This window comes from Canis aureus, chromosome 8 (genome assembly GCF_053574225.1).
Source record: "Canis aureus isolate CA01 chromosome 8, VMU_Caureus_v.1.0, whole genome shotgun sequence".
Classification (NCBI taxonomy): Eukaryota; Metazoa; Chordata; class Mammalia; order Carnivora; family Canidae; genus Canis; species Canis aureus.
In genome coordinates this window covers 71,175,974-71,197,477 of record NC_135618.1, presented here as the reverse complement: position 1 = coordinate 71,197,477, position 21,504 = coordinate 71,175,974, and the positions used below count along the sequence as shown (strand labels likewise).

Genomic DNA, 21,504 nt, shown 5'->3' with positions numbered 1-21,504 from the left:
ATCTGGGGATCAAAAACACAAGGATACATTTAAGGGTAGTGGAGCAGAAAGATGGAACGTGGATCCCTGATGGCTTCATGGAACTGACCTACCACCTTGGATTGCTTTCCCTCTCATTTGAAGAAAATTTATATTATGGTTTATTTTCATTAATTAATTACTACTTTAAAGTGAGCACACAAGCTTGTGAGCAGGGGAGATGCTGAGAGAGAGTGAATCCTAAGCAGGCTGCACACAGCCTGATGCAGGGCTCGATCTCATGACCTGAGCCAAAAATCAGGAGTGGGATGCTTAATCGACTGAGCCACCCCATGCCCGTAAATCTGGTTTAAAGTACACTTTTTCAAGATTCTGTTGCTTGCAGCTGAATGCAAATCCTGAATGATTTAGTTCTCTTCACAAATGAGACAAAATTAGAATGCTCCTTAGGCTCTAAACTTGGTCCTGTTTGCCTCTAGAACCTAGGGCAGAGTTTGGGATACAGAAAATATTCATATTTGCTGAATGAGTTACAAAGCAAACAGTGAATTCCTGTCAGTACAACCTACGCTAGAAGTCAAACCACAATCCAAAGTCTGGTGGGAATGGAAACACCTCAGAGTTTAGAGAAATCTCTGCTATCAGAGAGACATAAAATGAAGATGGCAAATGGGATGGAAAGTCAGTTGACAGAAGACCTAACTCTGGAACGAAAGCTTTTAAAGACTTTATACTGAAATACACATAATTACAAAAACAAGTCAACAGTTCAACAAACTTTCACAACCTGAACATACCCATGTAACCACATCCAGACACAAACACAGAACGTTACCGGGCTTCCCAAATCCCATGTCCCCTCTCCCAGTCGTTATCCCCTGGCATGAAGATTTTTTAATGAGTTTTTTCTTTTTTTTTTTTTCTTTTTATTTTTATTTATGATAGTCACACAGAGAGAGAGAGAGAGGCAGAGACACAGGCAGAGGGAGAAGCAGGCTCCACGCGCTGGGAGCCCGACGTGGGATTCGATCCCGGGTCTCCAGGATCGCGCCCTGGGCCAAAGGCAGGCGCCAAACCGCTGCGCCACCCAGGGATCCCTAATGAGTTTTTTCTTAATGACTGCATGTAAATAATAGGGACAAACAAGAACTTAAAAAAATGTTGTTAGGGTTTAAGTTTGTACTTCTAAAGCATCCTTACCCGTTTATATCTCACTTTGGCATCATAGAAACGATTTTGGCGGAAAAGGTAGTTGCCAAACTCCCGTTCAGTAGCTGCCACTTTTAGGACCTTCTGAAGTGGAAATTGATCTTGTTGCTCCTGAGGACCAAAGACAAGGACACCCAGCAAGGAAGCTGAAAGCCACACTACCATGATGCAAACGTTAATTACAAATGTGAGTTTTTCTCTTTCAGATTTTTGTTTATTGCTGTGTGTGTGCATGTACTGGGCTTCGTGCTCCTGCAGAGGTCATCCCTGTGGCTCCCGGCAGAAGCTAAGGGAGACTGGTATTACATGCTCTCGTTTTATGCACAAGAGCAAAAAGGTGGTCTACTCCTTTAGTCCTCCCAGAGATGCTCCCTCAAGAAACATGGTCACGTAGAATTCCAGAAACTGCTGGAACTTGCCAAGCATGGAAAATAGGTCTCACAACCACCACTTATCCAACAAGCATTTAATGGGTCTTTAGTCTGCCTGGGCACCCTACTGGTCTCCATGGCCACAAATGCTGGGTACACGTCAATCACCCACAGAACCTCTTTTCAAACACACATGTCCTAGCCTTGTCCCTGCCCAGAGATTCTCAATCAGGACACCATAGGTGGGCCCCAGGTATTTGTAACAATCTCTGTTTTGTGGAAAAGTGAGAAAAAGGTAAGGACCCTCACTTGAGGAGGTGACAGTTTAGCTGGGGAGATGTCATAGCCAGATACAAATCTAGGTGGACCTCCAAGGGCACACATACAGACCAGACTGTGTGGGACAGCATGACTGTGAACATGTAAGGCTGCCGAAGAGATTACAAGCCCTAGTTCACGTGATGCGTTACGTGAAAGGCTACAATGAAAAGGTAACATTTAAGTTACGAGGGCAAAGGCCATGTGTCCCCATTTGCCTGGGACTTTCCTAGTCTACACCTGGTGTCCAGTTAAGAATCTTTTCTGTTCTCAAGTATTTTAGATTGGACAATAAAATCTATGTTCACCTTAGTCAACCCCTACCAATGTTTGATTTGCTGGAAACCAAACAATGTTGAGAAGCAAATGGTCACGTCTTACACGAAGAACTAGGCAGAGGGTGACTAAAAGCTCACCTCTGTTGGTCTAGAACCCAAGGTCAGGGCTTGGCTTAGCACATCTGCCCACACAAGAAGCACAGCTAAGATGAACACGTACCAAGAAGTAGGAGAACTCCACCACCGCTGCCACCACACAGGAGCCTCAGGGTGGAATGTGGGGCAGAGGATCACCTTCAGGGTAGGGTAATTACCAAAACCACAAACCCATTCTCCCTATAAAATACGATGTCCGTACTCCAGAACTTACAGCTGAAAGGGCACAAAACTTGTCTGACTCAGCAGAGTCCAGGAAGTCAAGCAGCTCAATCTCGAATAGGACAGTGGTGTTTGGGGGGATCAAGGGAGGGCAGCCCAGCGTTCCATAGGCATAGGTTGGTTTGAACAGAAACCTGGCCAGCTCTCCTCTCCGCATGCTTAGAAGGCCCAACTCCATGCCCCAGAGGGTAATATCTGGAAGAAGGGACAAAGAACTTGAAATTTGCTGAGCATCCTGATCCAACGTCATCAATTTCTTCACCCTGGAAATTCAAATCCTTCCACATACGCCAAGCCTTCTGCATTATGGTCCCAACTCACTTTTCAGTTGGTTTCCCACTACACCATTCCCAAACTTCAACTTCTGTGGGCTCTGCAACAATCTGGCCTACCACTGTTCACGAAGCTCCTTCCTCCTGCGAGGAAGTTCCTCCGGCCTAGCTTTTATCCTGATTGAAATCTTACACAAACTTCAAGGCTTGTTTCAAATGCCCCATTCCTGAAGCCTTTCCTGATCTTCCCAGCTGGAATCAACTGGGCCTTCATTAAGCACTCCCAAAACACTACTTATGCCCCCAGGACCTCACTGGATTCTGTGAATGTGCTCAATCTCCTCCACCACACTAGCCCACTAGTTCTAATCATTTGAGGAGTACATCTTCTCTTTTCACCCTGCATGATAGATGCTAAACCCTCAATAAATGTTCAGTTAACAAATGAACACGCACCATAGTTCTCAGGATGCAAAGGTAACGTTGCCAGGTAAACCATCACCCGAGTGTCTAGACCTCAAGGGGAAACGTGGACAAGAAGGGCATGGTTTAGCAAAAACCCACCTCAGAAAAACCAACTCAAAGTCTTTCATGCCTTGAAGAATTCCCTCAAATATTTCCTTATTTTCCAGCTGCTCAGCTCAACTTACCCTCTCCGAGTTTCATCAGCCGGGGGGTTTTCCTAAAGCAATTAGAATCAAAAGGCTTATCCATGTGCTCCAGATATCCAGAATATTTCACTAGGACAGAAGAAACGGTACAAGAAAATAAACCAGGAATGTGCACACCTCCTTATCAACTGTTACCAAAAAACAACAAGAACAATAACAACAACAAAAAGGATGAAATTCAATGTGCTTTGCCTGCCACCCTGATAGAAAAAAACCTTTGCTCAACGTTTGGACGCCTGCCCTTTGGCTGATTCAAGAGCTTGGCTGGTGGGCCTCAGCGTCCCTTGTTCACGGTGGCCTCATGCAAAGGAGCGATGGGTTCCTTCGCTTTCCCTTAAAAACCCGAATTGTAACAAAATGAGCGAGTTCCACCCTTTTTGTTTTTATTATTATTATTTTTTAGACACAGCCTTCCCCTCCCCACCTCCCAAGGTAAGGTACAGAAAGCCGTTAAGGCCCAGCACTCCGCCACTGTCAGCTAGGAGGCAGGTGGTACCTAGCACGGAAGCGTCCGGGGTCACCAGCTCTCCAGCACCCTCTCGGATGACGTCCTTCAGCACGCCCCGGTCCCCCGAAATGTCCAGCATCCTCCGACTTAACCTCTCATACGGTGACTGGCAGGGAGAGACACAAGACCTCAGAGCGCCGGCTTGCACCCCGACTCCCGAGCCCCGCGCCCAAGACTCCACAGCGCGCAGCCTCTCACCTGGCCGGAAGCGTTGTCCCCTTGCAGGACCCTTGGGCTCCGCGTGCTCCCCCCCATCCCCAGGCGGCCGGGCCGCAGCGCGCGCCCTCAACCCCCTCGCCTTCCCAGCAGTGGCCCAGCCACCCCTTTATAGCCGGCGCGCTCCCGCTCCCGCTCCCGCTCCCGCTCCGGCTCCCGAAGGCGGCTCAGCTCAGGGGCCCCGTGCTCAGCGTTCAGGGCCAACCGCCGCCAACCGCCTGCCCGGGGGCCTAAGGCAGCGCCCTGAGCACGCGGCGGGGACTCACGGCACGTGGCAGGGCACGTGATGGAGAGGTGCGGAGCATGATGGGGCACGTGACGAGGAGGCTGGGGCATGATGGGACTCGCGCCGGGAAGGCGGGGAGCGCGAGGGAGCTTGTGGGAGAGTCACGCAGGGCGTGATGGGGCGCGGCTTGGGGACCCACCATGTGAGATGGAGCACGCTGTGGGGACATACTGAGCGTGAGGAGGAGGCACATGAAGGGGACACGCGCGGCGGCAAGTGTGTGTGTGTGTGTGTGTGACCGGCATGTGGAGGGGAAGCACAGACCGTGATGGGGCACGTGACACACTGAGGGACACACCGAGCGCGTTGGGGCGCGGAGCTTAGTGGGAGATTGGGCGGTGGCTCGCGGAGGCTGCTGGGCGAGCTGGAGCGCCTGGCGGCGGCCATGGATCCTAAGGAGGTAGGTGGGGGGCTCGTGAGGCGCGATGGGGAACATGAAGGGTTCGCGTGTGGCAAGATGGGGCTCGTGAGGGGAACGCGGGGAATGAGAAGGGGCATGTGGCTGGGATGTGGAGGGGGCGCTGGATGGGGTGCTGGATGGGGTGCTGGGTGATCGCGGGCACCTGGCCGGGACGCGTGGGATGGACTGGGGGCAGGAGCTGTGGCGGGAGCACGCTGGGGAGCACGCACTTCCAGAAACGGTCTGCTGCCAAAAGCGTCAGGCCTCGCACAAGTGGGGTATGTTGTCCCTTTTCCATTTTTCCTCATCTTCCTTTTTGCGCCGGAGACGTTTAGGCACAGACAGGCCTTTAAAGCCAAAATGCCCAGTTCATGAGAAAATAAGACCACGTCCCTCACATTTCCCGCCACTAAATCTACGGATCTGGACGTTACCTCTGAGGACGTGCAAAGCACGGATGACCCCGACCGCGGCCCTGCGGCTGGTTCCCCGGATCCTTCGTTGCCTGCCTGCTCCAGGACTGAGAGGTCGCCCCCTCTTCCGCAGCAACCTTGCGTTGACTACTGGGTCAGTGCAGGTAGTTGACTTTCTGCAGTTTCGATGTGTCCTAGAAGGCCTCGCCGTAAACAAGTCCCCAGCCCCCCTTGTCCCACGTCTCACAGGTGGCTCCCTTTCCTACTCTTCACAGGAAAACTTTCCACAAGAGTTGTTTGGAAGGCTTTCTCAATGATTTTGTACCCAACTCCATTTTCTCTTCAACACCACTTGTTCCTGCTCAGTGTCACCAACAGTGCTCTGAATGCCACAATCCACAAGACACCTCTGTCCTCAGATTACTGCAGTCTTGTCAGCGTCTGATGAAGCTGACCTCTCCTTAACATTTTTCTCTTTTGTATTTGTTTCCTACTGTTGTCATAATCAATTACCAGAAAATTAGCTGTTAAGAGCAACAGGTATATATGATCTCAGCTATTTGTCATCAGTTTTGGAGGTTAGAAATCTGACGCTAGTCTCGCTGGATTAAAATCAAGGCCTTAGCCTTAATAGAGGCTCTGGGGAAGAACCTGAAGCCCATTCATGTTGGTAAGTCCAGATCCTTGCAGCAATATACTGGAGGTCCCCATGTCCTTGCCAGCTATCAGCCAGGGGCCTCACTTAGCTCTTAGTGGCCTCTCTCCGGCCCTTGCTCATGAGCTCCCTGTACATCTTAGTATTAGCAACAGCGTGCTGAATCTTCTCAGGCTTTGAATCCTCTTGCCTCTTTTTCTGCATGTCTTCCTGATTCTTGCCTGGAAAAGTTCTTTATTGTTTCTTTTTAATTTTATTTAAAAATATTTTTATACAATATCTAAAAATATTTAAAAGGATGTCTAAGATATTTATTCTTGGGGAATGAGCATGTGCACAGGGGGAGGCACAGAGGGAGAGAATCCTCAAGCAGGCCCTCCACTGAGTGTGGAGCCCAATGCAGGGGTCGATCTCAATGCCCTGAGATCATGACCTGAGCTGAAATCAGGAGTTGGATGCTTAACCGACTAAGCCACCCAGGTGCCTGGAAAAGTTCTCTATTGGTAAGGGGTCATATCGATCTGCTTCCTGGTCACCGTGCTCTCCTGATTTTCCTCCTACCTTACTTGCTGTCTCTTTTCAGTCATTTTCCTCTTCCTGATCTCTACACAGTAGCAATCTCAGGGCTCTGTCCTTGGACTCTTGCCCTTCTCTGTTCATCCCAGAGAGATTCCAGCTATTCCCACAATTTAAATATATGATGTACTTAAACACGTGGTGTATTCCTGATGAGCCTAGAGTTTCCCCCTGAGCGCCACAGCTCCAGCCTGCTGTACCCAATTGCCTTTTTCAGTGGCTCTCAAAGTGTAGTTACCAGACCAGCAGCAGTGTTGTCTGGAATTTCTTGAGCCCGACCCTGAGCTCCTGAACCAGAAACTCAGGCCAGAACCCAGAAATTTGTGTTTTCACAAGCGCCTCAGGTGATTCTGTTTGCTGAAGCCTGCAGACCACTTCTACTCAATTGCTCCACCTGGATGTCCTCAGGCTGTCTGCCTCTAGATTCCCCCACCTACCATTTCACCTTGAAATTTTCTTTTTTTTTTTTTTCACCTTGAAATTTTCTATATCAGGCTTCACTATCCACTGAGATGCTAAAGCTACTGTGATCCATTATCTACACAGTGGCCAGAGTGGTCTTTTCAAAATACAAGTCAGACTCTGTTCCCTTGCCTTAAAACCCTCCAATAGCTCCCATTGCCCTAGAAATTGTTATTTTAAGTAGGCTGCATGCTGGGCCCCAATGTAGGCTCTAACTAAAGACCCTAAGATCAAGACCTGAGATCAAGAGTCAGATGCTTAACTGACAGAACCATCCAGGCGCCCCTGCCTTTGAAATTAAATCTAAACCTTTGCCCTCCTCTGCAAGGCCCTCTCTGCCAACTCCTCTGACTTCCTCCTGGTGTTTCTTCTCACTATGCTCCAGCTACTCAGGTCTCCTCTCTAGTGTATCTCATAAATACTGAGCTCTTTCTAGCCTATTTCTATCTCATAAATACTGAGCTCTTTCTAGCTCTTTCTAGCCTTTCTAGCCTTCTCACTATGCTCCAGCTACTCAGGTCTCCTCTCTAGTGTATCTCATAAATACTGAGCTCTTTCTAGCCTTTCTAGGTCTTTGCTGCGCATTGCCTGGTCTGCCCTCCTGTAGTCTTCTAGGTGGCTGGCGTCTTTGTGTCCTTCAAGCCTCAGCTCAACCATCCATCCTCAGAGACTCTGCCCTGCCCCTTTGTGACATGTTCCTCAAACAACTCATTACCTCTTGCCCTTTTTGTTCTTCATATCATTACTTCCTGCCCAGGATTTTATTTTTTTAAGATTTTATTTATTGATTGATGAGAGACACAGAGAAGTAGAGACACAGGCTGAGGGAGAAGCAGGCTCCATGCAGGGAGCCCGACGTGGGACTCGATCCCGGGTCTCCAGGATCAGGCCCTGGGCTGAAGGCGGCGCTAAAACGCTGAGCCACCCGGGCTGCCCCTACCAAGCATTTAATATCATGATGTTGTCTTGTTTAGATCCTACCCCACACCTACTTCTATTATATTACAAATTCTGAAAGGATGGAAACCTCATAGGTTTTGTTCTTTGATGTCTCCCTAATGCTCAGCTTACTGCTTGATACATAGCAGGTGCTCCATATGTGCAGGTGCTCAACAAATATTTGTTAAATTAACAAATCAGTTAGCTTTCCACATGCCTGTGCCAGACCTTGGTCTTGCTTGTCATGGGGTAGAGATTGCCCCAGCTGGCAGAGAGGGATGCTTAGGCCTATAAGGATTGTGTACTGCTGGTCTAGAGCTCTTGTTTGTTTCTTTATTCATTTAAACGCTTTTTTAAAAAAATATTTTATTTATTTATTCATAGAAACAGAGAGAGGCAGAGACACAGGCAGAGAGAGAAGCAGGCATCATACAGAGAGCCTGACGTGGGACTCAATCCAGGGTCTCCAGGATCACGCCCTGGCTGCAGGCGGCACTAAACCGCTGCGCCACCGGGGCTGCCCTAAACACTTTAAAAAAAAAAAAAGTCATGAAGGGGGGGAGGGGCAGATCGCGAGGGAAAGGCAGGGGCTCCCTGTTGAGTGTGAGCCTAGCACAGGGCTTGATCCCATGATCCGTGAGATCATTACCTGACCCAAAACCAAGAGTTGGAGGCTTAACTTACTGAGGCACCTAGGCACTCCTAGAGCTCTTGTTAACACTCCTGGACACCCATTTTCATCTCTTTTCCAATAACTTTTTACCACACCTACATAATATGCATAGTGTGTTAAGACTAATATTTATCGACTGTATAAAAGAAATGTTTAACTTCTAAAACTTTGAAAGATTTTATATAAAAAATTTCGTAATTCAAAAATACTGAGTAAAGGAAGTGAGACAGAAGAGCATGTGCTGGGTAATTGTTTATCTGAAATTCAAAACCATGGGATCCCTGGGTGGCGCAGCGGTTTGGCGCCTGCCTTTGGCCCAGGGTGCGATCCTGGAGACCCGGGATCGAATCCCACATCGGGCTCCCGGTGCATGGAGCCTGCTTCTCCCTCTGCCTATGTCTCTGCCTCTCTCTCTTTCTCTCTCTGTGACTATCATAAATAAATAAAAATTAAAAAAAAATTGAAATTCAAAACCAGGCTACATTAATCTATGATGATAAGAGTCAGGTTAGTAGCTATCTTTGTTAAGGGGTTTTGACTGGGGAGCACATAGAGTGTCTTCTGGGTGCTGGAGATACTCTGTAGATCTTGAGAGTGAGTATACTCTCATGGAATGTGTACATTCAAGCATGTAGTTAAGATTTGTGCCCTTTATAGAACACCTATCTCAAAAACTTGAATAAATAAAAATACCTTCAAAATATAGATTCAGAAAGAATTGTGTTGAAGCATGAGTCCACACCTGATTGGGGTCTGTTAGGTGTGGCTGGGGGCCCACTTCCTCTGTCTCTCCCCCTTCCCCAAGGTGTGGCCAAGGTGAGCACCTGAATGTTGGGATTATCAATGCTGCCAGGTGAAAGGAGGCTGCCTCCCTGGTCCCGTGATGTGGCCCAGGTTCCACCTGATTCTGGGTGACCTTGACACGGGTATTGCTGGAAAAGGAGGAGGAGCTAAGGGTCAGAGACTAAGGGTGGAGCAGGCATTCAGTTGCAGTCCTCAGGTCTCTTAGCGGCTCTGTCGCATCCTGGGGAGAAGACAAGACTGAGCAGATCTGGTGGACATCCCAGTGGACTCTGAGAAAGCAGGTAGTTCATTTAGAATGACCTGGGGGTGTTTGTTGTAAATGCAGATTTCTGGGGCTCTTGGAAAATGTGATGGGTGACTCAGCAGTCTTTTATCACTGTGCTTCCAATGGTTACTCACCAGTTTGAGAACTGATCTAGAAGGTGGGAAGGACCTTTGCTTGTTTTGGCTGTCCATTTCTGAGTCAGGATGCTTGCTGCTGCTAGAGGGCACATTGTTGGTGTCACTCCAAAGACCCTGCAGAGACGGCCCTTTTTGTGTTTACCTCCAAATCGGAGTGAAATATATAGAATCCTATATCCAAGTGAGTTTCCCCCAATTAAGCCCTTTGGTTTAAAGATAGAAAACAGGGCCAAGGTCACAGGGGTTGGGATTGGAATCCAGGACTAGAGACCCCAAGGCACTCTGATTTCCAGTGGCACTTGCCAGGGTGTGGGGCCACAGGGGGTGGAGGGAGCAGGCTTGAGGAAGCTGCCCTCTGTTCTAGCCAGGCACTGTGGATGGCGTGGCAGGTGAGCGTGCCCGAGCTGGAGGACCGGCTTCAATGCCCCATCTGCCTGGAGGTCTTCAAGGAGCCCATGATGCTGCAGTGTGGCCACTCCTACTGCAAGGGCTGCCTGGTGTCCCTGTCCCGCCACCTGGACTCAGAGCTCCGCTGCCCAGTGTGCCAACAGGAGGTGGATAGCAGCAGCTCCCCGCCCAATGTCTCCCTGGCACGGGTGATTGAAGCCCTTCAGTTTCCTGGGGATCCAGAGCCCAAGGTCTGTGAGCACCACCGGAATCCGCTCAGCCTCTTCTGTGAGAGGGACCAGGAGCTCATCTGCGGCCTCTGTGGCCTGCTGGGCTCCCACCAGCACCATCGTGTCACACCGGCTTCCACTGTCTACAGCCGCATGAAGGTGGGCAGTGAGGCTGCTGGGGGGTTGGGATCAGGGACCCACCAAGCCTAGCTCCTGCACTCTTTGGGTGCCATCACATGGCACCGAAGGATTCCCTCCAGCCCTGTCCTGGAGCAGAACTCGTAGAGCATGCATCCATCCATCATGTTCTGAACAGCTGCTCCAATCTCCAGCAGGTGTTCAGGACTACTGACTTGCATGATGGAGAGCCCCTTGCCAAGTGATAGCCCATTCCCCTGCTCTGTTTTTCTTTGTAGCTCTCATTTATATTTTGAGTGCTCCCAGAATATGCATGAGGGCAAGCACTTTTATTTCCTCAGGAATGTTCATGCCTAGAGCCATGCTTAGCATATAGTAAAAGCTTAAAAGCGTATTTGCAAAAACCGTGGATTCCTGGTCTCATGGATTTTTGCCTCAGATCTAGCAGATCATCATTTAAGGTGAATATTTTAGGTTAAAATGTTGATCTAAGATTTATGAAGGGTGGGGTTATTGTTGTACTTTACAAATGAGGAAACCGGCTCAGAGAAGGTAAGGATCTTACCCAAGGTCATACAGTTTGTCAGTGGCAGAGTGAGGACTCAGATTGTGGCCAGTTTTCTTTCTATTGCCAACAGAAGGGTGGGAAGGATTCTTGGAAGTGAATTGTTACAGGGTACCTGGCATAGTGTTTGGGAGGAAGGGAGAGTAAAGGTAAGGATTGACAAAATACAGGTGATAGGGGCAGGGAAAAGAAAGAGCATCAAGATCTGGAGGCAGAGTTGCAGGGATTTCCTGGCTGAGTGCCCTGGGCAGTGTTTCTTTGCTTCTTCAACCCTGGAAGACAAGTATGAAAATGTGCACAGGGCCAACCCAGCCATCCACCAGCCCCTCTTACCCACAGATGTGTATCGGCACCTAATGTGTGCTAGGTGTTGTACTAAAGCCAGTGTACAATAGTGAGCAAGAGGTTTGCCCCACCCTGGGGAGCTCACAGCCTGGGAGTCTGGCAAAGAGTCCCATGTGTTGGGTGCTATTGTCAGGGTTAAGTATAGGCAGTGAGGAGATCATCTTGAATGTAGCTCCTGCAGGATCTCAGATGGTCAGGGAAGGAAGGTTTCCTGGAAGAAGCAGACTGTTATACCAAGACCTAACCATAGGGAAGACTTGGTAGGAAAAGAAGGGGAGGAAAGCATTCCATGTATAAACACAGCCCTGCAAAAGATCAGGAGGGAGGGATATTTAAGGAATTATAAGTTGTTCTGTTAGGCTCAGGGGAGAGTTAGGTAAGTGGAGGCCAGGTCATGGTAAGGCTTATGTGACACATGAAGGGATTTGTAGTTTATTCTGAGGACCATTATGGTGGTAGGGGCACTGGAGGGTTCTAAGCAGAGTTGTGATATAGTCCACACACTCTGCTGGAAGGTGGACTGGAGAAAGAGGCTGGGGGTGTAGGACTGGAATAACTACATATAGGTGGTAATTGAAGCCACAGGAGTGGAGAAAACCAACAAGGATAGTCTGCAGAGTGATAGGGAAGACATAGATGATACCCCCAAGGAGACCAGGGTTTAAGATTCGGGTAGATAGAGCACCCCAAAAGGGACAGAAAGAATCAACAGAGAGTACTAACACTGGCTGAATATGGCCTCCTGGAAATCAGAGTGTTTCAATGAGAACAAGATCACATGTGTGAAATGCCTGCTGGGGATTGGAAAGAGTCTGTAGGATTTAGCAGTAAGAATTGATTATCTTGGCAGGAATAGTTTTAGTGGAGTGTGACAGGAGGAAGCCAAATTGCAGTGCAGTGAAATTGAGCCTGTGTTTTATTAGCCCAGGAAAGAGGAAACACACAGGAGCTTGCTCATCATTTCTGGCTTGGAGCCTGGGACCACTTGGGTCCTGGTTTTAGATGTGGGTGTTTGTGATCCCAAATTCTTCTCTGTGATGCAACAAAATTATGTTCTTATTGGATCCTTTTCACGCATTCCTGTTTTCCTCCTATTGATTGAGATCTTGAGATTATTTATTTGTATGATTCTGTTTCCTCTCACAGTGACCCAGTATACAGGAAAGAGGGAAAGAATAATCTCATCTCTCTGTGCCTCAGGAGAATTACCACTGGAATTCCATTCTTGGGTTGCTGGAAGATCTTCCAATGCCTCATTATCCAGAGCAAGATTCTGTGTACATATACCCCTACACTGGCTTTATTCTTTATTCAGCTCATTTTCAGAAAGGTTTTTGCAGCTGGATTCTTTTTTTTTTTTTTTACTTTTATTTATTTTTTAGTAATCTCTACACCGGCTGTGGGACTTGAACTCACAACTGAGAGATTAAGAGTCACATGCTCTTCCAGCTGAGCCAGCCAGGTGCCTCTTTTGCTGATGATTTCTTCTTTGGAACTATCTTAAGCCAAAGATCATGTATGCTCCATGTGCACAAACCAGCAGGGCTCCACTTAAGTAGTACAGCTGGATGGGGTTGTAGGTAGTCCTGGTTGAACCCTTAATAGTCAGAGGGCGCCTGGGTGGTTCAGTTGGTTAATCATTTGCCTTTGGGGATCCCTGGGTGGCGCAGCGGTTTGGCGCCTGCCTTTGGCCCAGGGCGCGATCTTGGAGACCCGGGATCGAATCCCACGTCGGGCTCCCTGCATGGAGCCTGCTTCTCCCTCTGCCTGTATCTCTGTCTCTCTCTCTCGTAACTATCATAAATAAATAAAATATTTTAAAAAATCATTTGCCTTTGGTTCAGGCCATGATCCCAGAGTCCTGGTATGGAGCCCTGTGTCAGGTTCCCTGCTCAGTGGGGAGTCTGATTCTCTCTTTTCCTTTCCCTCTGTGTGTGCTTGTGCTCTTTCTCTAGCTCTCACTCTCTCTGAAATAAAATCTTAAAAACAACAACTCCAATTTGGGGCCAGGGAAGCCTAGGAGAAGTAAGTTTATCAGCCTGGGAAGGCCCCAAATCCCAGCTGGATCCAAGCCTGCTAGGGAAGACTTAGGTCTTTACAGGGAGTAGGGACTCCCTAGGTAAACCTGGACAACTGCATACACCATTGGTCTCTCTTGGGGCCGGGCTTTTTGTGATACCTTGATCAAATGCCTACTGATTCTAGACCTGCTGGTGACCAGAGAGTTTACTTAGTTGGTACCCAATGGCCAGCATTCCATTCAGGGAATGTTGGCTTCAGAGTGATCATCGCCCCTCTTGGATATTGTGTAGTGACTGGATATTGTGTAGTGACTTCCAAGTGGTTATAGTGTTTAGCATCCATCTCCATGTTCTGAAGAGGGATGACCTGGAGATCCTTTTCTATCTGGGTAATTCCTGCCCTCAATGTGGAATATTCTTGAATAATCTTAACCTATATTGGAGTCAAGAGTACCCAGCTAGCTCTTTCCCTGTTTCCACTGGGATGCTTGTGGCCATTGGGATGCTGCCTGGAAGGGTGAAGCTCAGGGCTTGTCCCAAAGAGCTGAAAAGGTGAAGGGGTCCAGCTACTCACAAGGCCATGGTACATTGCCTCCAGGAGGAGCTAGCGGCTCTCATCTCTGACCTGAAGCGGGAGCAGAAGAAGGTGGATGAGCATATTGCCAAACTGGTGAACAATAGGACCCGGATTGTTGTGAGTGCCCTTTTCCTCTGTACCCTTACCCTGGGCCTGGCCACCTTCCCTTTTCTACAGAGCCCAGTTCTGATATGTTCTTTACAGAAATCCATGCCTTCATATAAAGCCAGAATTCAAAGTATTCTAGGGCAGAGTGGGAAAAGGGCAAATCCCCTCAGGGAAATCAACTCAGTTTTCGGACTCTGTCCAAGTTGGCTGTGTCCCTCTTGTCCTTGGGACTGAGATAACACAGAACCCAAGTCCCAGAGGTAAACAGCTCAAAGTGTGGGCATAACTCTTCTGCCCTCTGTGCTTCACCTTGGCAGTCTATGTGGTGCCCACCTACTACCTTGGAGCAAAGGTGTAGAAAAGCTTGGCTTTCTGCTTTTCCGGAGTGACAAGCACACTGGGGCTAGGAGTATTCTGAACAAAAGATTCACAGCCATATTCTCAGTTTTGAAGGGGAGAAAACATTTTATGGATAGTATTAAAACCTAATAGAAACAAGAAAAAGGAAATGTGTGCTTAGATTAGGGAGGGCAATCAATAGTAAGCAGTAAAGGAGAATAAGACACAGTGACATCAGATCGGACACTTAAAACAGCCAACCTCCTCAGCAGGTGAAGCCTGAGGGAGAGGCCTGGGTGGAGTGTCTTTTCATCAAGTGAGACTTGCAACTGGCCATCCCCATAAGGGTTGTATTTATAGGGCAAATGACAGTCTGAAGTTAAACATTTGTTCATCTCTGCAGTTTGGAGTGAGCTGCATTCCTCTGTTACCATGTCTTTACATCTTCAAAGAGCCTGGGCTAGGTGTGCTTGCCCCTTCTCCCAGATTCTATTCTGGGGGGCCAGCCCAGCCTGGAGTTGGAGGGAGATGTAAAGCAAGATTTACAGCTCTTGGCGTCTAGAGGCCAGCTCACGTCAACTAATCAGGTTCCCAAGGTCACTCATGCAGCACAAGTCTCACAAACAACATTCTTTCACCTGCCTGGTAAGTGCAGGTTGGGGTGGGGTAGTTAGTTATTCAGGACAGATAGAAATCTTCATCCATATGATTCAGGAGGGTATGGAGCCCAGGCCCTGCAGGCATTTGTGAAACAGGAGCAGGAGGCCTGTGTTCTCTGAGAATCACCTTGGTTAACCCTCCTCACCCTGAGAGGTGGCATTATCCTTGTCTGATGGAGGCTGAGCTCAGAGTCACTCAGGGAATCCTGACTGTCTGAAGTCTGCTCTCCCAGGGCCTTGCAGACTTTCCATTTGTGGAATATTGTACTAAAGCTAAATCTTATGTGCACATTTAATAGTTAAGGCAGTTGAAAGCAGAGCCACTGTATTTGAAATGGGAGCTGGGAGCCCAGTCTCTCCCCTGCCTCTGTTCCCCTCCCCATGGCTGCATGTGGGATGCCCAGGCACAGCATGAACACTGAAGTCTACTAGAACCAGCTCCAGTTGGGGAGGCCCAGGAAGCTCTAGGCTGCCAGGGCAGAGGGACACTGATGTCAGCCATAGCCAGGCAGTTCTGCCTGAGGCTCCAGCTGTAACCAGCCCCTTCTTGTCCCAGAATGAATCTGATGTCTTCAGCTGGGTGATTCGCCGTGAGTTCCAGGAGCTGCACCACTTGGTGGATGAGGAGAAGGCCCGCTGCCTGGAAGGGTTGGAGGGTCATACCCGTGGCCTCGTGGCCTCCCTGGATATGCAGCTGGAGCAGGCTCAGGGCACTCAGGAGCGGCTGGTCCAGGCTGAGCGTGTGCTGGAGCAGTTCAGTAATGAGAATTACCACAAGTTCATCCAGGTGAATGGACAAGGGAGCGTCCCCCATGGCAAGGACCCCAGGGCTCCAAGAGCCTCCCCCATGCCTTAACCCTTCTGTTTTGTCTTCCAGAATTATCACTCCATGGTCTCCAGGTAATAACCTTGGAAGGAGCTCTCAGCTTGGATCTGGTGGCTCCTCTCCACCACTTCCTGCTTTCAGCTATACCAGTGCCTTGGCAGCAGCTGCCCACATCTGACTCTGTACTGAGCTCGGGGAACATGGAGATGAAAGTCATGCCCCTGCCATTAACGGTCTCAAAGACTGGTGGGCAGCAGATGGTGAATTGTGGTTACATCACTGTGGGTACCTAAAACCATAAAAGTTCACACATGAGCTACAGAAATAACAGGAGATGGTTTGGGTTTGGGGGTGGGGGGATTGGCAAAGATGATGCACAGGTGGGTGAGCTTAGGATCGAGAATGGGTGTTGGCCAGGCAAGCAGAGTGGGGAATGGTCACATGAAAGGGTGAAGTAGGTCGTGGACTTGGGAGAATTATGAACTTAGTACAAGTGCTGTAAAACGTGTGATGCAGGGCAGAATGGGTGACAAATGGGAGAGGTGGGTAGGAGCCAGAATGAAGGGCCTTGAATCCTGCACCATGGTGTGGGAAGGGATTGGATCCATGTTCCAGTCCCAGCAAAAGAACAACCATGCAGTTCCTCGGCCTTCGTCAGACCATGATTGTGAGGAACTCCTTGTTTTTTTTGTTTTTGTTTTTTTTCAAATTTCCTTTAGTCTTAGGGACAATCACCTCAGGAGCATTGGTTTAAATGAATGGACAGTGAGGCTGTTGGGGAGCAGGTGTGTACTCCAGCTGTGGCTAGGGGCCGGGGTCGCCCAGTATAGAGAAGCTGTACTCAAACGTTAGTGTGCATCAGGACCACCTGGAGGGCTCATTAAGTCATCACTGGGCTCTAGTAATCACTTTCTGATTCAGCAGGACTGAGGTTGGACCTGAGACATTTCTAACAATCCCCCAGGTGATGCTGCTGGTCTCATACCTGTCCTGATATAGAGTGTTTCTCCTTCCAGGAAGGGGGCAGGCCCTCAGAGCAGGGTGGAGGGGAGGGAATGACTGGCATCTTGAATGCGCAGTCTTTGGAGCTGCAAGAGGCTTGTTGAACGTGGGTGAGAATGAAGGGGTGGGGTTGGTGTGCAGCTCTGCCATCATGGTGAACCATCACCCTCAGCACAGAGCTCCAGCAGGCCCGGCCTTTGGAAGGCACCTTCAGCCCCATCTCCTTCAAGCCAGGCCTCCACCAGGCGGACATCAAGCTGACCGTGTGGAAAAGGCTCTTCCGCAAAGTTCTGCCAGGTAGGGCTCTGACCCTGCTCTCTTCCCTGAAGACTGCCCTGCAGGATGGGCAGCAGTTTGTCACTTGTGCCAGGGCTTAGGGCCCAGAAGACTGGAAATCTGTGTGCATGGGTTAGTGGTAAGAGCGTGGCTTTGGGGTTCCACTAGACACCCTGGGCTCAAGCTCAGCTCCATGTCTTATTGGCCAAGACAAGTTGTGTAACTCCTTTTTTTTTTTTTTTAATTTATTTAAAGAGCCAGGGCTCAAGTTGAGGGAGGGGTAGAGGAGAGAGAGCATCCCAAGCAGACTCATCACTGAGGACGGGGCCCAACACAGGGCTTGATCTCACACCCTGAGACCATGACCTGAGCCAAAACTGAGAGTCCGACACTTAACGGACTGAGTTCCTTAAGCACCCCAGGTGGGTGCTCTTTCCCTTAGCCAAGAATGCCTCCTCCACAGCTGTCCATTTTTTTCCACCCTTCAGGAATTGTTCATGCATTCAGCAAACATCTTTAGGGTTCCCTCTTCTGTGTTTGGCCCCTCCTTAGACGGCCTCTCAAATACAGGGATGAGGCCACTACAGTTCCTCCCTTGAGCTCAGGGTCTGCTGCCTTCTGTGTAGCTTAAAAACACTTTTTTGATCTCTCTCAGCCCCGGAGTCCCTCAAGCTAGACCCTGCCACGGCCCACCCCCTCCTGGAGCTCTCCAAGGGCAACACAGTGGTGCAGTGTGGGCTTCTGGCCCAGCGGCGTGCCAGCCAACCTGAGCGCTTTGACTACAGTACCTGTGTCCTGGCCAACCAGGGCTTCTCCTGCGGTCGTCACTACTGGGAGGTGGTGGTGGGCAACAAGAGCGACTGGCGCCTGGGAGTCATCAAGGGCACTGCCAGTCGCAAGGGCAAGCTGAGCAAGTCCCCAGAGAACGGCATGTGGCTCATCGGCCTGAAGGAGGGCCGGGTGTATGAGGCCTTCAGCTGCCCTCGGGTGCCCCTGCCTGTGGCTGGTCACCCCCACCGTATCGGTGTCTACTTGCACTATGAGCAAGGAGAGCTCACTTTCTTCGATGCTGACCGCCCCGATGACCTGCGGCTACTCTACACATTCCAGGCTGACTTCCAGGGCAAGCTCTACCCCATCCTGGACACGTGCTGGCACGAGAGGGGCAGCAACACACTGCCTATGGTGCTGTCCCCGCCCAGCGGGCCTGTCCACCTCACCCCTCCGCAGCCCACCAAGCTGTAGGGTTGCTGGTGAGTCTGCCTGCCTACAGGCTCTTCCAGCAGGGGCTCTGCTGGGTTCAGCCAGCAGAGATGATGACGTCCTTTACTCTTTGGGAAGGTCTTCATGCCTGTATATTCCTGGAAACATTTAATGATAAGAAGAAAAGGACCATAATCCCTTCCCTATCAGCCAGGCGTGTATTTATTAACCTTTTGCTGGTCATTCACCTGCTTATGAACCAGCAGAACCAGGCCTTAGTGTCCTTGGGTTAAGATAGACTTCCCTTGATCCCTCCTAACCATGCTTTCTGCTTGCTCTTTTAACAAAAGGTGGAAACATTCCCATGTATATTTTCTGTCAACGTGAACTTAAGAATAATAAATTTGACATGATCTTTCTCTTTATTAAACTGTTGTATGTATATACTGCTTTATGTAGGTGTTTAAAAGCAGCTCTAGTCTCTGGTGGGGCCAGAAATCCCCTCTACCTCGGGCCGGCTCTCTCTGGTTAAGAGTCACGTCAGTCACTCTGTTATTGCTGTTTTCAAAGACCCTGATTGCATCTGCCTCCCCATTAGTTGAGATGGAAATAACACTTCAGAGCAGAAGCAGGTAGGGTCCAGACAGGTGTGGCCTATCTCTGAAAGCTGCTGGGCATGTGGGAGTGGGTCCAGGGTCCCCATCTGTTCATGAAGAGCTGATGGTGTCCCCTCCAGACCACAGCTGTGACAGCTGAATTCTCTCCCAAGGATTGGAAAGTTGGAAGAGAGAATGCTTGGAGCTGGATCATCTGAGACCTGGTGCTTTAGAGAGAAGCTCCTCAGCCTGTGCTCTGTGGAACTGCCTGAGAGACTTCCCTGGGGGAACCACTTTGCCCCAGTGCCCTAGCACGCACCCACATTGACCTGACCTTCAGCCCATCTGAGTGGTCCTCCAGGGACTGGAGAGGATGGGGGGCTCATGAGGCACTAACCCAAGGCCATCTCCAGTGACTTTGTCCCATTGGAAACTGTCAGGAGATGTGGCTTCCCAGGCTTTGAAATGTGAGACTTTCTGCCCTACCACCTTCCAAGTAGAGCTGTAGACCATAAAACAGCTTAACTGCATCTAGAACTGGCTTTTTTTAAATTTAATTTATTTATGAGACACAGGCAGAGACGTAGGCAGAGGGAGAAGCAGGCTCCATGCAGGGAGCCCAATGTGGGACTCAATCCAAGGATCATGGGATCACGCCTTGAGCCAAAGGCAGGTGCTCAACTGGTGAGCCACCCAGGTGTCCCCAGAACTGGCTTCTTAGGAATAGGAGATCCTCCAACCCTTACTGTAGTCATCCTTCTGTTGTGTGCAACAAGGACCATGTGGAGCTGGCATCTTTGGCTAATCTGCCTGTGTAAGTAATAAGCTGTGTGAATCAAAAAGTGCTTGTATCTTTACTGGCTGAATTTGTCGGGTGTTGGCCTTGGTTGCCATCTGACACCTTAGAGACCTGGTTTTGGTTCTGCAGCTCTTCCTTCAATTCCATTACTGGGCAGGAGATTGTGGCCCTCTATATCCACTTTCCTCCCCGCTTCCCTTCTCCACACTGTCTTCCATCCTGGGAGGGTGGGAGGCTCCCCTATGGGGAGCAGAACAATCTGGCTTCCTGTTGGGTTCAGCAGATGGGAGTGACTGGCAGGAGATATAAGGGCAGGAGGCGGAGGGAGTCCAAGGTGCTTATTTTTCTGGTTTCTGCCTGCTGGGCTGTGGGTTGGCAGCTTTCCTCACCCAAAGATCCTTGGCAGGTGGCTTCTTCCTCTTTGCTATCTTGTTCTTGAGGCCTGGCAGTGAGCAGTGCTGTCACTAGCCCCGAGTACTGCATCCCCTCTAGTTTCCCTTAACTCTGAGCAAACTTTCATAAATACTCCCTTCTTTAGGTTCACCTCAAGTACCACTGCGTGCTCAGCTCTGCCCCTGCCAGATGCTGACAGACACAATGACATACTTCTGCGCTTAGTAAATCCCTTTTGTTTGGCTGGCTGGAGTTAATGTCTGTGCTTGCAACTGAAAGATCCATTCAATACGGAGAAGGCAGAGGAAAGAGTTCATTCGTTAGGTGGAGTTGGCATTTAAGCTGAACGAAGTGGAATACAGGCAGAGGAGAAGAGCTTTGGGGGTGTGGTCCATGCAGGAATGCCGCAGCTGGAGCTGGACCTGCAGAGGGAGGTGGAGGCCAGACCATGGAGGACCATCAATACCACTTCAGCGTATATTAACCTCAGTCATTAGCTGAAATGGAGTAACAAGAAACAGCACTACTATTAATATGGAAACTTTTTAAAAAAAGATTTTGTTGGGATCCCTGGGTGGCACAGCGGTTTGGCGCCTGCCTTTGGCCCGGGGCGCGATCCTGGAGACCCGGGATCGAATCCCACGTCGGGCTCCCGGTGCATGGAGCCTGCTTCTCCCTCTGCCTGTGTCTCTGCCTCTCTGTCTCTCTCTGTGTGACTATCATGAATAAATAAATAAAATCTTTAAAAAAAAAAAGATTTTAGGGATCCCTGGGTGGCTGAGCGGTTCAGCGCCTGCCTTCATCCCAGGGTGTGACCCTGGAGACCCGGGATCGAGTCCCACGTCGGGCTCCTTGCATGGAGCCTGCTTGTGTTTCTGCCTCTCTGTCTCTCATGAATAAATAAAATTAAAAAAAAAAAGATTTTGTTTATTCATGAGAGACAGAGAGGCAGAGACACTGAGAAGCAGGCTCCATGCAGGAAGCCCGATGTGGGACTCGATCCTGGGACTTCAGGATCACACTCGGAGCTAAAGACAGATGCCCAACCGCTGAGCCACCCAGGCTTCCCAATATGGAAACATTTTTTAGTGTTCCCAGACTCCCCAAATTAACTGCTTTTAAGCTTTTCTTACCTTAGGATATATCTTGCGAATGAATGCATATGGTCAATCAAGAAAAAGCACAGCTGCTCACACAGTTCAGAGCTATGAGGCTTGATGCTGAGATGCT

General features: G+C 49.5%; 2 protein-coding genes across 14 annotated transcripts in view; one reads left to right on the top strand and one right to left on the bottom strand.

Annotated features, from left to right (window-relative positions):
- Positions 1-4,338, bottom strand: part of FKBP6 (FKBP prolyl isomerase family member 6 (inactive)) — a 32,175-nt gene extending 27,837 nt beyond the window's left edge. For 2 of the 4 annotated variants that reach the window (XM_077908199.1, XM_077908200.1), the window contains exons 1-5: positions 4,183-4,338; positions 3,973-4,090; positions 3,456-3,545; positions 2,526-2,728; positions 1,180-1,299 (exon numbers count right to left, since the gene is read on the bottom strand). In XM_077908199.1, the coding sequence (XP_077764325.1) occupies positions 1,180-1,299; positions 2,526-2,728; positions 3,456-3,545; positions 3,973-4,090; positions 4,183-4,239 (588 nt within the window). In that variant the 5' untranslated portion in view covers positions 4,240-4,338. Of the gene's footprint in view, positions 1-1,179; positions 1,300-2,525; positions 2,729-3,455; positions 3,546-3,972; positions 4,113-4,182 lie in introns of all 4 variants that reach the window. The other 2 variants (XM_077908198.1, XM_077908201.1) reach the window with 2 other exon arrangements.
- Positions 4,339-5,142: 804 nt separating this feature from the next.
- Positions 5,143-18,916, top strand: TRIM50 (tripartite motif containing 50). Of its 10 annotated transcripts, XM_077908190.1 has the most exons (9): positions 5,174-5,463; positions 5,575-5,969; positions 10,175-10,586; positions 10,907-11,026; positions 14,095-14,190; positions 15,736-15,966; positions 16,057-16,079; positions 17,180-17,304; positions 17,939-18,916. In XM_077908190.1, exons 3-9 carry the CDS (start codon positions 10,188-10,190, stop codon positions 18,526-18,528), a joined length of 1,584 nt encoding a protein of 527 aa, XP_077764316.1. In that variant the 5' UTR covers positions 5,174-5,463; positions 5,575-5,969; positions 10,175-10,187; the 3' UTR covers positions 18,529-18,916. The 10 variants fall into 10 exon arrangements, with proteins under 10 accessions (XP_077764318.1, XP_077764319.1, XP_077764316.1 ...); XM_077908192.1 differs by lacking the exons at positions 5,174-5,463; positions 5,575-5,969 and adding an exon at positions 5,143-5,164; XM_077908193.1 differs by lacking the exon at positions 5,575-5,969 and having other exon boundaries at positions 5,171-5,463; positions 10,179-10,586; positions 17,185-17,304; positions 17,939-18,196.
- Positions 18,917-21,504: the final 2,588 nt, after the last annotated feature.